We start from the raw sequence: 15,267 nt of genomic DNA, 5'->3' as shown, positions 1-15,267 counted from the left end.
ATATCATTTCTTTTTTTCAGTCAGTTGAGATAAATTTTTTCCATCCAAAAAAATTTTCAAACGTTTAATTTATTTCGTACAAAAACCTCTATGAAAGGTATGTTTACAGTTACATAATTGCCTAAATAACAATTACGTAAATTTCATTCTTAAGCTAATCAAATAGATTCCATAAAAAGCGTTTTGAGAAACTAATTTTCAGCCAGCTAGAAATCGTTTTAATACCTTCATTTGGTCCTAAATATGTGTAATCTAAGTTTGCCCAATCTCAGGAATTTTAACAGAAAGATATTCAAATTTAAAAATGAAAATTGTTTTATACGACAATATAATACAGTGCAACCTTAATATAACGAACCTCAATATAACGAATTCCTCGATTTAACAAATTTTTCGCAATCCCCTTGAATTGTCCATAAGAGTCAATATAAAATATACCTCTACATTACGAATATTTTTTGCGAACAGCCTCTTTATAACGAATTTTCAACTACATAAAAAATTTAAATACCTCTAAATAACGAAATTCGTCAATTCAAAACCTTTATATAACGTATAAAGTCCCACCAATATATGACAGTTAGTATACTCCATAGTATGTAATTCATGTCGCGAGAGGTTCCGACACTTTTTTCCTCTTTATAACGAATTTTAGACCAACTTAACCTCAATATAACAAACCTCAGTTTAACGAATTACTTGATATAACGAATATTTACTGGTTCCCTTCAGATTCGTTATATCGAGGTTGCACTGTAATAGGGTATTAATTAAGCGATACTCAGGAAATAGCGTATTCGGAACCTACGGACGCCGCAAACGGAGGGGTGTTATGTGTTTAAAAAATATTTGTATATGTGTGTCTGTCTAAGGCATCGTACTTCCCAAACGAATGAACCGATTTTAATTTAGTTTTTTTGTTAGAAAGTTAACCTTGATCGGGAGTGTTTTTAGCTATGATTCGAAAAAATCTATTCAGTTTGGAGGAGATTCAATAAGGAATCGCTTTGCCTTTGAAGTTTCTTTGCCTTTGAACTTCCCAGCACACCCCCCCCCCCCCATAGTTTTCTAAATCTAAAACTTAATTATTCAATTATTTTCCTATTTGGATAACAAAAAACAAGTATCCGTAAAAGTAAAGCTTGTGTGTTCGATTAAAAATTTTCCGAGCCGCGTGAAAGGCACTTTACCGGTTACAATTTTCGTAGTTAAAAAAAGTCGGGCGCCTAGGTAAAATTAAATTTCTACAAAAAAAAAAAGGTAATCGGTAAATAATGATTTTGAAGAAGGTGCTCGGATACAGGATTACTTATATTAAAGTTTTTTTATAATCTATATATATATATATATATATATATATATATATATATATATATACAGCGAGGAGGTTTAAAAAATGTGACCACCTTTGTCAAAGACGAAGAACAGATCAAAAAGTCATATATATATATATATATATATATATATATATATATATATATATATATATATATATATATATATATATATATATATATAAAAGAAACTGACTGATTGATCGACCAACTCACAGCTGAAACCGCTGAGTCGAGAATCATGAAATTTTGATATGGAAACCCCATGAAAATAATTTTATAGACAAATATAGATCAACTTTTGCTATATCATAAAGTTTTTTTTTTTTTTAACTTTAACACAAAAGAGAATTTTAATTATTCTTCCCACAATGCTCCCACTTTGTACTTCCATTCAAAGGCAAACACGCATTTTACTATTATTTTATTCTCCATTCAATTTTTGAAATATTAGGGTGGAAACTTTTTTAAAAACTCTGTGTATTAATGACTAACGAATATTTATATATTATCAATACACCGAGTTATTTTTAAAGTTTCTTCTTTCGTTAATATTTACCTGTCAATTAAAAATCCACCCACAAAACATAATATTACATTCGGCCATGAATATATTGAATAAAAAAACATAAATTCTGTTGTAGTTATATTTAAATCTTTCATAAAATTATCTTGTAATGCTGCCGGATTGTCATAACAAAAATACGAACCTGCAAAAAAAAGAAGAAATTATTAATTTACATAAAAACGTTAAATTTAAATCTTTAAAACCGAACTTCAAATTCTTATTTTTACAATTACCAATTCTAAGATAATTTCATCTGAGAACAAGTGTTAACAAGCAATTGACTGAGTTAATTGTTGAAATACCATATAAACAGTGTTGATGATGTAATCGTTTGTTTTTTTACGTCATGTAAGTAAAGAAAGATAGCCACTCTTACACACAAAGTAATAAGAGTATCTTTCTTCTCACTACCTCAGTGGATATAGTATATGCTAATAAACAATTTAATTTAATTTAATTTTTGAGCATGTTGCCAGCACTTAAATAAAGTTAATTGGAAAGCGGCAAACATTAATTTTAGTTCCCGTGGAAATATTTAACAGTTTTTGAACTCAATAAAACATAAAAAAAAAAGTACGAGAAACTTTGTTTTCATTATAATTCCGTCAATTTTCATGCAAATGACTTGAAACTTTTTTCATGTTTTTTTATAGTACTTTAAAAAGTGCATATCCGAGGAGGGGTGGGCTCTCATCCTCTGGGCAAGAGCCACCTCTTCTCATACAAATTTTTCTTTAACTTCTTTATGTCAACTTTAAACAATGCAGTCGAGCAGTTTTTATGCAAATTTATTAACTGACCCTGGATTCCGAAATTTTAATATATTTATGCCTTACGGCTCTCTATTATAGATTCTACACTTGTGTAAAACGTTTTTTGGAAAGTATAATTGCTAATTTTTATGCCATGTTTATATGTAATAGTCGTCCTATTAGCTCAGTTGGTTTAGTCGTAACCAATTCCGTCCGCTTAGGGTAGCGGGTTCGATTCCCACTGTCGCAACAAAATTAATTTAATTAATAGTTGTGATGGGCTCTTGTAGTGCATGGTATATGTATGAAGGAAATTATCATCGGAAAGGTGGTAAAACACATATATGTTATCACAATGGGCTCTATAGTGTGTCCTCCGTGGACAGCCAATATAACCTAACCTTATATGTAATATATATCAAGGTATACTAAATTTAACCCAAAATTTGTAACGCTTAAAAATATTGATGCTACGAACAAAATTTTGGTATAAGTGTTCATAAAATCAACTAATTAATTCATTTTCGGTTGTCTGTCTGCTGTCTGTTGCCACGATTACTCAACAACGAAAAGAGATATCAAGCTAAAATTTATAGCGTGGATACGATGTAAAAAGTAAGGCCGTGTTGGTAAATGAGCAACATAGGTCAATTGGGCCTTGGGTCCGTATACCTAACTTGTAAACCGTTAGAGATAGAACAAAAGTTTAAATGTAAATAAATGTTCCTTATAAAAAAATAAACAACTTTTGTTTGAAACATTTCTTCGTAAACATCACTGTTTATCCATGAGGGCGCAAATTGTATAGTATGTATTATATGGGAATATCAGTTATGTATGTGTGACATATATGTATTTGTAATGTGACAGTATAATCAACACTAATCAACTGTCTACACATGGTATTTCAACAATTAACTCAGTCAATTGTTTGTTTTCATTTGTTCAACATTAAATCAATTGAAGCAAAATTCAAGTCGGTTATTAGTTCTATTTTAATTTACTTGTGATCGAATGGCAAGGTGATTTTCCTAATTTGTTATCGATTTTTACTAATAAGTAATTACTTAAACAATCAATATAAAAGTGAATATGCTTGATGCATGCATATTTAAATAATTATGATAAATTTATAATAACAAATAAAAATGATTTAATCAGCAAATTATATAAAATGTCATTCATCCTAATAACATTATTGATTAATGAGTAATTTTATTATTATTCAATTTACATTCAAATGTCAAGAATTTGATACTTAATCATTTTACAAACACATCTTTGTGTTTGTGTCTAGATACGATTATCTAGAACGACGAGATGTGATGTTTATGTCATAAAAACTGATGTTGTGACGTAATTTTAATTTAAAATAAATTTTTATTTTTACGGAAATGGTAAAGAATATGTTATTGACAGAAATGAATATTGAATATATTATTTTTTAGTACAAGGATATTACATATATAGTTTGATAATATTGTTTTTTTGTTGATCATGTCAATTTTACACCGCACGTGGCTTTAATAGACAGTTAAAAATAGCGTTTGAATCTTGTTAGAAACGAAGCGAATTACTATTTTATTGAAATTGTCTTTTAAAGAAAATCCCAACACATATATTTGCAGTGCACTATTTGAAGTGCTGTAACGTATTTTGATATAAATGTACCACAATTTATACGAATTTTTAAATTTTTTTACCTTTGCACAACAAAATAACTCTTACTTTTATAAATAACAAATAAATTGTTATACATCAATTAATAAGTTTTGTCCTAAATGGCGTACTCATGGGTAAACGAGGGCGTGATATTTACGAAAAAATGTTTCAAACAAAAGTTGTATATCATTTAAATTTAAACTTTTGTTCTATCTCTAAGACCCAAAAGACAATTTTCGAGTTATTGTGCTCACAGACATTCGTACTCGAAAAATCTGTTTGTTTGTTTTTCTCAATCTTAAGCGGTTTAATGAAAAATAAACCATACACATAGATAAATCATTTTAAAGTAGATTTCAAGAAATTAAATGAATAGGGGCAGAATATGAAAATCGAAAAAAAATAAATCAAGATGGTTTTTCGTCGAAAATTTTGTTAATTTTATAGAAAATTCTAATTATTTCAAAAAAATCATTTTTTCACTTTCCTCAAAAATTGTGCCTATTTAGTATAATTCAAAGCATACTTTCACCAAGTTTCAGAAAAATTAATTTTCGTACGGGTTTTCGATTAAAATTTGAGGTTATATTGAAAAATATCTATTATAAAAATTTTTCGGATTTTTTTTATTATCTAGAACTTTTGTGTAAAGCATTTTGTGCTAGGAAGTCCAATTACCCCGAAAAATGCGAATATATACTTTTAACCCTACCCATCATTTAAGTACCATCTCTACTTTACCATTTCCAAAGGTACAGATACGTTTTTTTGAAGAGTACAAAATTGAAATTATTTCGCATGCGACGAAAATAACTTTGTGTGTGATACTTTTGCTGTAAAAAATTTTTACAAATTTTATTTTTGCCTTGTTTAAAGAAAGAGGACGTCGAGTCGCAGCCTCGTATTATATAAAATAGTCCAACGTATTGTATTAAATGTAGAAATTTGAAACTGTTAAAATTATACAATTTTTCGTTTTCTTTTCAATTTCTCGCAATATTTTGGTAATCGATGGCGCTAGCTGCGTCAATATTACCAATACATCTGTATCTTTGACATAAATTTTTATATTTTCCTCTTTCTTTTGTAATTCGTTAGCAGTAGTTATTATGAGTCTATCGGCATCTTCAACAGCTGTTATCACACAGTTTATTTTCTGTTTGCCTGAACATAACATAAAAATAATGTTTTTCTTTTGGACGCATTATTATCATTCAAATTCTGATTCAAGAGCGAGTTTTTTTTTCAATTATCTACGCACACGTTCTACGTAGTACCTACTCTTGGAATAACCGTCAAAAACAAAAAATGATTTTGTGCGTATTTTTTCTAAAAACTTCACAATTTTTAGCACAGTTTTACTAGATGTCCAAACAAATTTGTGAAGAAAGAAACCTCCATCAATAACTAAGACCTCACTAATAATAAGTACCAACTAGAAGCAAGTATATCAGATAAAAAAATTTAAGAAATAATTAATATAATATTTCAAAATGTTTCACAACCGTTTTTTCGATCGATAATTCGTATATTACCGATCAATTAATAAAAGCGCGCAATACTCGCACATATTCAGCCAACAATTGACAAAAATTTGAAGCACAGAAACGTTTATAAAAAAGCACGGATGGATATATGAGCTATTGGAATTTTAAACAACTTTTTTTTTTTTTGTCGAAAAAAGTGATTTTTGGAAATACTTTTCAATATTTTTCAAATTTTCAAAAATTCTTTGCGTAAATTTTCATCAAATGTTGTTTATTACTATATTTTTTTCAAAGAGATACCGGTATTTACAAAAAATGCGATATTTAATAGTTTTTTATTTCAATTAATTGTTTATTTAATAATTTTTTAATATCGGACTGGGCTAGATCGATCCGACATAAAAAGTTACACATTTTTTGTACAAAACCTATTTTTTTTTTAAACTAAATAAACTGTTTTTGACCAACTTTGGCCACTATTTTCTATGTGATTTCCTACTGTCAGTCTGGAAAAAAATAAGGCATTGAATTCTACGGAATTTTCGGATTTTTTACATGTATTGATCTTCTGTATCTTGGCTTTGGCCCGAAAAATGTAGACAGACTACTCTAATTTATAGAGTATTGATGTGACTGCAACTAACATTGACATTTTAAGGCCGAGGAGTATCGTGTATGCATCTGTTCAAGTTATATCGCGTGTTAGTTGCACGTGTGTCCCCGGAAACTTAATTATGTTTACGTACATAATGTAAATTTTTAAAAAATTAAAAAAATGTAATAGTTTTCGATAAATAATAAAGAAATATTTAAATAATAGCATAAAATTCACAGAATTATATTATATCATTATAATAATTTTAAACTAGCTCGACCCGTACGGAATTACGCTTACCGTAGTTGCCGTAACCCGTGGCTAAAAACAACAAATTTCGTAGAAAAGTGGTGAAAAAAATCAAAAGTGCTTAAATTAATATTAGAAGAACATTTATTAAAAATAGTAATTATGCCTAGAGTATTAGGAGAGCATCTGTAAAAACTAACATGTTTGCCTAATAAACTTATTATTTAAATTTATGATATGTTTTCGTTCAAATTATTTGTCTAATGTGTTTTTTCCTAAGCGGTACATTTTAAGACCGTGAGTTATTTTTCGTCAAACACAGACATAATAAGCTTGGAAATGAGGGCTGAACCATGGAATTTGAGAAAGGAATAAGGAAGGGTAGGACAGAAAAAAACTTGCTAGAGTAATAATATATAAGATTAGAATGAAGTTGTTGTTTATGAGAATTTTTCAATATTGCCCCTCAAACCAAATAATATGAGGTAGCTTACTAAAGTTGCTGTGAATTAAGAGGTTCTAAAAAATTTCGCACTGTACAGTTCTACCAACTTACTTCACGGTGGAAGAATTTGCTGAAAGACAGGCAGTTGAACACCGGAGATTTAGTAATAGGGGTAAAATTAAAAAGGCTACGTTTTAAAGAAAATTTTTGTATAGGTATCGCATACACAAAAACATACACTTCAATCTCACAACAGAAATTAAAGCTTAATAAATGTGTATTAGTTAGTTACTAAAAATGACTTGAACTAAAGAAGCTATATCAATATTATTACAAAGTTCAAAAATACTTATAAACAAGTGCAAACAAACAATTGATTGAGTTAATTGTTGAAATACCATATATAGGCAGTGTTGATTACACAATGGTTTGTTTTTTTATGTCATGTAAATAAAGAAAGATAGCCACTCTTACACACAAAGTTATAATAGTATATTTTATCTCACTTCCTCAGTATACAACGGACACACCGTGTAGTGTGTGTATATATACTATATAATGTTTCTGTTTGATACATTTAAACTAAATTTTTACATTTAAATTTTTGTTCTATCTCAAACGGTTTACAAGATTAGTTACAAGATTAGTTCTATGGACCCAAGACCCAATAGACTCAATATGTCGCTCATAATTCGACCTCACTTTTTACGCCCCCCAACACACAATAAAAATTTCAGATTGATATCTTTTTGCGTTTTTGAGTTATCGTGTCGAAAGACAGACAGACAACCGAAAATGGACTAATTAGGTGATTATATAAACACCTACACCAAAATTTTGTTCGTAGAATCAATATTTTTAAGCGTTACAAACTTGGGACTAAAACCGAAACGAAAATAGCACCAACACGTTCAACTATTATTACATCATAACTACTACAAATCATCAGATATCAAAGAGCTCAAATCAAGACTGGGTTAGTCTCGGAATCAAAGTTTGGTCCAACGCTCAGAAACTTCTTCCCGTAGTTGAACCGATATTGGCCCTGTCGTTATTTCCTCTATGGATACACAACGATATCTTATATAATGAAGCATAGCGGTTTCTGAGATTAACGCAAACATGCAGGTCTTTTCAACTGAGTTTTGTTTTCAAAATTAAATTATTCTATAAAATCTCGAAATATCAAATTATTAAACGCAGGAAGCATTTAACGTTAATATTATTTCATAAAATGTAATCAAATCTTTATAAGCGAGAGTCATTGCCAAATCCCATTTTTACGCTCTAAAATCTCTATAAGTGAGAAACAGGAATCTCTATAAAAGATAGTTGTTTTTCTCTCGTGAACCTCTCTGTATAAGTGAGACTGCTACTTGCCAGTACTATTTGTACTGGCCTATTTGTGGAACTTACTACAATTGACAAGTATCAATTGTGTTTCACATTTCTCACACGAAATATAAAGAGGGAGGGGGGGGGGTTTACTTACATCTATTTTGGAAAGCAAAGGGTAGAGAACCTATTATTAAAATAATCATTTTCTACATTAAAATCGCAAAACACGATGTAAAGCTGCTTTTTTGGTATGTTATTTGGAACCCTTATGGGGAATGTGAAATTACGTTTTACAAGAAAAAAAGTTATGCTACCTGCGTAACACGCGAAAAACTGCGAAATTTTACAATTTTTGTAGTTCAATTCAAATTTTTTTTCAGTTTTTTGCAAAAAAATTTCAAAAGGCTCACTAGCCGAAGCTACGTACAAATTTGCATTTCTTTATCTTTTATATTTTTGGAGAAAATGGACACCAAAGTTTTGCCTTAATTTGCTTCCTCACGAGAAAACAATGATGTTTACGAAAAATTTTTTAACCAAAAGTTGGTTATTTTTTTATAAGAAACATTTATCACCTTTTTAACTTTTGTTCTATCTCTAACAGTTTAATAAAGAAAAAAAAAACCTCAAAATTTTTACATTTCTGAAAACCATGTAAATTTTTCAAGCATCATATTTCAAAAATTATACGGAGACAAACGGAGCTGTGGGTTAACTTCAAGTGTTTCATATTTAATATACTTTCAAAATTATAGTAGCAACTAATGTCAAAATCTCATAGTTTTGAATTGAACTGCAAAAACTGAAAAATTTTTACAGTTTTTCACGCAGGTAGCACAACTTTTTTTTGCTTGCAAAACGCAGTTTGACACTGCCCTAAGGGGTCCAAATAACATACCAAAAAAACAGCTATACATCGCGTTTCGGGACTTGAATCTTTTTTTTTTTCGAAGATATTCCTGTGCTATTAGCTTGTAAGCAGTTTGGCCTAAAGGTAGGGTGAGTAGATTTTACTTCAGATTATTGAATTAAATTATAATCTAATCAAATAAATTCGTAGAATATTGTTATAATTGATAATAACATGGGGGAGCATTATCATACAATTAAATTTAATGATAATGTAGTAAGTAGTTATATAAGGGTTGTTCAAAATTAAACTAAAGTATACATAAAACGAATTATTATTATATAATTTAAACAAATTAAACCAGTTAATAAACCCCATCATAATATATCTATTCTTGGAATCACATACAATTATCCTTACTAATATTTAGGAAAAACGAGTGAAAATAAACAATTGACTGAGTTAATTGTTGAAATATCATTTATAGACAGTGTTAATTACACGATCATTTGTTCTTTTTACATCATGTAATTAAAGAAAGATAGTCACTCTTAGATAGCCACAGTCGTGTATATATAATACGGCTATATAATAAACCATGCCTTCACGGATGTCCTCATAATGTTTACGAAAAACTGTTTCAAACAAAAGTTGTTTATTTTTTTATAAGGAAGGAGGTTTACAAGATATGATCTACGGTCCCAAGATCCAATTGACCTATGTTACTCATTTACGAGCTCTAATTCACTTTTTACGCCATAAAGTCTTTTCGTTTTTGAGCTATCGTAGCGACAGACAGGTAGACATTCAGTCGGGCAACCGTAAATGTATTTTGTGAACATAATTTGCGCTCTCGTAGGTATACAGTGATGTTTATAACAAAATGTTTTAAAGAAAAGTTGTTTATTTTTTTATACGGAACATTTTTTACACTTTTATTCTATCTCGAACGGTTTACAAGATAGGTCCTACGGACTCAAGACCCAATTGATGACCTATATTGCTCATTGACGAACTTGACCTCACTTTTTACGTCCTAAGCACGCTATAAATAATTTAGGCTTGATATCGCTTTTCATTTTTGAGTTATCGTGTTCACAGGCCGACAGATAACCCGAAATGGACTAATTAGGTGATTCTATGAACACGTATCAATATTTTTAAGCGTTACAAACTTACTACTAAACTAAATATACCTTGATATATTTTATACATACATGGTATAAAAATTAAAGTAAAGAGAATGAACGAAAGAGGTTGAAAATTTTTTTAATTAATTTACGAATATTATATGAAGAATATTGCTACCCTATCCTCTCCACCACTTGATCGGATCACATGGTTGGTCTTCGCCCATTTAGCCATGAGAGCGCGGGCGCAAACAGTAATTTTTGGTATAGAAGGGAGCATCAGAAATTTTTGACCTGAAAATTTCAACAGTATTTTAACATAAAAACTTGGTTAGCCAACTATATCAATGGTTAATCTTCCCCGACCAACATTTCCTTCTATATTACTGGGGTGAAACAAAATTAAATTATAAATTGTATAGTGGCTTAAGTCGTAGATCAAATGTATCTTAAATTATTATTGTGTCAAAATAGTTGCATCAATGAATGTTTTTACTCGGGAATCCTCAATAACAGCTCCGATTTTAATGACTTTTTTTTCAAAATGATTTTTTTTGTATATTATTTAAAATCAAAAATATTTCAGAGGGGGGAATTAATCTGGAGGGGAATAGGCAATGTCGTGACTGACATATCGATGCCCAGCCTAAATCGCTAATGGTAGATAATTGTAATTTCAAGAGGATATTGATTTTATACTGCAGATGACATTTAAGAAAGACTTTTTTGAAATTCATCCCCTAAAAGGGTGAAATAGTTTGCAAAACTCACAAGGTTTGTACGGGATCCTTCAAATCTAAACCTTATGCAAATTATGTAATTAAATTTACCGATTAATAGTTATTATGCAAATATATAAACAAATAAAAACGCATTTCCATAAATAAAAAATTCCACATTAATTTCTTTTATCAATAAAACAACAAAAGATTACAATAATTGGAAGTAATTAATAAATTGTCTGACTTTGTATAAAAGTGGTGTAATTGGTCTTGTGATTAAATATTGCGCTTATATAAAAAAAATTTAATCATACACTCACTGACCTTTACATAATTATATATGAATCCTATTTTGGATTCTGATAATTTACTACAAAAAGAGTAAGATGAGCGTAAAGCTAGCACAACTTTCTAAGAATGAACATAGTCATAAATTTCTTTTTAATTTTAGGAACTACCATATAAGTAAATGTAAGCTGTATTTTTGCTTTTAAAAATCTAATAATCACTACATATTATAAAACAAAGTCGCTTTTTCTGTCCCTATGTCCCTATGTACGCTTAAATCTTTGAAACTACGCAACGGATTTTGATGCGGTTTTTTTTGTGATTCAAGAGGAAGGTTTTTATGTATAATACATCCATATTATAGTAGAGTAAGGGGTTGAAATAGGAGTTGAAAGGGATATGCTTCAAAAACTAAAAAAGTTGTGCATCGATTAAGCTCAAATATTGACACGATATACAACCAGCTTCAAAGATCTATTGTTTTTATCTACTTTTAACCTTCGGAGGGTAGAAAGGTGTGAATTATCGAATATTTACAAATATACCTAAGTGGGGTATCAAATAAAAGAGCATGACGTGTACATTACAAAACTGTTATCCAACGAAAGGAAATGTGGAGGGAGGGGTGCAAGTGGGGATGTTGCCCAGCAAAGCGGGTAGTTCACAGCTAGTCTTTTAATAAAACACATATTAGACAGAGTGTTACAAAAATACGTAGCGATTATAGAGAGATTTTTTTTTTTTCGATTTTGGTTTAATTTAGTAGTAATATATCAGTTTTTTTTAGAAAAAATTTTATATTTTAAACGCTTCTAGTTATTATTATGAAGATCCGTAAATCTTATACGTATTCAGAAAGTTTATAAGTATCCCAGATCAATGAAAAATTGTGATTTTTGACCCTTAATGGTAAATAATAACTCAACTCGTCACTTGAAAACTTTTTTGCAATTATTTCAATTTATTTATTTAAACAAGTGAAAACAAACAATTGGCTGAGTTAATTGTTGAAATACCATATATGGACAGTGTTCATCACTCTGTCACATCACACATACATACATGTCACACATATATAACTGATATTCCCATATAATATATAATTTACAATTTGCGCATAATTTGCGCTCTCACGGGTAGACAGTGATTTTTACGAAAAAATGTTTCAAACAAAAGTTGTTTATTTTTTATAAGGAACATTTTTTACATTTAAACTCTAACGGTTTACAAGATGGGTCCTATGGACCCATGGCCCAATTGACCTATGTTGCTCATTTACGAACGCGACCTCACTTTTTACGTCCTAAGCACGCTATTAAAATTTGAGCGTGATATCTTTTTTCGTTTTTGAGTTATCATGATGACAGACGGACAGACAGACAACCGGAAATGGACTAATTAGGTGATTTTATGAACACTTATACCAAAATTTTGTTCATAGCATCAATATTTTTAAGCGTTACAAACTTGGGACTAAACTTAGTATACCTTGGTATATTTCATATATATGGTATAAAAAGAGTCCGTAAAGGACCCTGGAGACAATACATTGATTTTTGCTTTCGATTAAAATTTTTTGAAAACTATGGATTAAGGTAGTTTGAGTTCATAAGAACTTTTGATCAGAATGATCAAACCTACCTTAATCTATAGTTTTCAAGAAATTTTAACCGAATCCAAAAATCAATATCTAATGTAGGCATACCCTTTGAAGGTCCGTAGCACGGAAGGGAAGGGGTTTTTGAGGGTTGAGTTCATAAGAAGTTGAGTTCTTTTGATCACTATGATGAAAACTACCTTAAACCATGGGTTTCAAAAAATTTTAACCGAAACCGAAAATCAATGTATTGTGTTGGGGTCTTTATTCAGAAAATTTTTTAGTTTACTAGTTCAATGGACAATTCTGATTTTTAACTTCTGATGATAAATAATAACTCAACTCACCACTTGAAAACTATTTTTCAATTATTTCAATTTTATTATCAATAAAAATATTCTAATCCCTTCAAACCATGAAAGTTATAAAGAAGGAGAACGATCGCTACGTGTTAAAGCATTAGCGCACCTGTCCCTGAAAATTTGTAGAATTCGATCGTTCTCCTTCTTATAACCTTCATGCTTCAAACAGAACCATCAATACTTTTCGTATTGAAAATCAATCACAATATACACACATGATGTATATAATATTGTCAGTTTTACACCACAACAAGAAAGTCAAAGTGACAAAAAACTTGTGCTAACTTTATATGCATGTACATGAAGTGTAAAGCAGCATATTTTGATTATTTTCTCATAAGGGAAAACTACTATAATTTAATATAAATATGTTTTATCTTAATATAGTTTTGTGTACATACTACACTCATAAATATTGATAATCGGAAGTACTTACCTACATTTATTGCATACGTTCTTTTTGCACACTGTTTACACTCGGTGAAGAAGAAAACATTGGTCTTATAATACAATAATTAGCAGTATTCTTTTCTACATAAATCGAAAGTGTAAATAGTGAAATATCTAGTCCTCAAATAATGAAAATGAAGATATTATAAACCCTAAAATATCAATAACCGCTTCTTTGCTCTCCGTGTTAATGATCCGAACTTTAATTAAGTTTATCTCAAGTAAGAGAGGATCAACTGACTTCAGATTTTTATACTATGCCCATAGCAAGACAACAGCCTTAATTTGGAATTTTAAACGTTCATATCATGAAGCTTGTAAGAAGGAGAACGATCGCTATAGAAAATATTGTCCCCGAAATATGGATAAAATAAGTGAGGCGCTGCGACCGCTAAGAAGTATCAATGAAGGCGGGCTGTTGTGCGCTAATTTGAAATGATATATCAATTTGTACATTATGCAACTAACTTCATCCACTTCGCAGATACTACTTCTTGATGACAGCGCGGCTGGTGGCTTAAAAATTAACTATAAATTCTACAAATTTTCAGGGACAGGTGCGCTAATGCTTTAGTACATAGCGATCTTTCTCCTTCTTTATAACCTTCACGTGGGTCGATTTTGATGATTCAGACGTCAATCGATTTGTCTTAGCCTTGAGAGTGCTACTGAAGATAATGCATCAATGAAAATTCAATATGGCGACCGAGAGGCGCCATATTGTGAAAATGTGTATTCCTATGTGGCACACTAGAGGACAAACGCGTGGGCCGATTTTAAAGATTAAGACCTCAATGGTTTGGTCTTAACCTTTCAAGTGGTACTGAAGATATGGCAATAATGAAAATTCAATATGGCGAATACCAGACATCATATTGTGAAAAAGAATTTATGCGTGTTCCTATGTGACGCATTAGAGACAAACGCGTCATAATCAATAATTATTAAAATCGGTCCACGCGATCAAAGGACTAAACATACATACCTACATAGACTGAAAATGAAGGTCAATAAACCATGGTGGGTTAGGTATCGATGAATAGATATTTAAAAATTTTACTAAAATGAATAGAATCTTAAAAAAATATTTAAAAAAAAAAAACAAAAATCAAACTGAGTTAAATATACTTAAATGAAAAAAACAAGTCCATTAGTTTACATAGCGACTTTAACAGTCGGCGCCTATTAAAATCTACACCGGCTAAATATTTCCAATAATGGATTAATTTTAGAAAATGATTCAAATCTTAGCACTTTGATGTGTAATTTGTCGTATTACAAGGTATTCTTTTTCAAAAAGTTCGTACCAAAGGGCGTTTGTGGCAGCTATATAGTCCGACAAATTTGAGAATTCGACACCGCCTTGCAAAATTTTTGTCGGATTACCGAGGCTCAACTGTAATAAAAAACTGAACAAATTTATGTTTCTCATATATTT

The 15,267-nt window shown here is 30.0% G+C and overlaps 1 protein-coding gene across 1 annotated transcript in view; it reads right to left on the bottom strand.

Annotated features, from left to right (window-relative positions):
- The window catches only part of LOC123291700 (major facilitator superfamily domain-containing protein 1-like), a 40,293-nt gene that overhangs the window by 18,324 nt on the left and 6,702 nt on the right, over nt 1-15,267 (bottom strand). The window contains exon 2 of the mRNA XM_044872080.1: nt 1,894-2,044. Coding sequence (XP_044728015.1) covers nt 1,894-2,044 — 151 coding nt within the window. The remainder of the gene's footprint in view (nt 1-1,893; nt 2,045-15,267) is intronic.

Source organism: Chrysoperla carnea, chromosome 1 (genome assembly GCF_905475395.1).
Source record: "Chrysoperla carnea chromosome 1, inChrCarn1.1, whole genome shotgun sequence".
NCBI classification, from domain to species: Eukaryota; Metazoa; Arthropoda; class Insecta; order Neuroptera; family Chrysopidae; genus Chrysoperla; species Chrysoperla carnea.
This window is presented reverse-complemented; position numbering and strand designations above follow the sequence as displayed.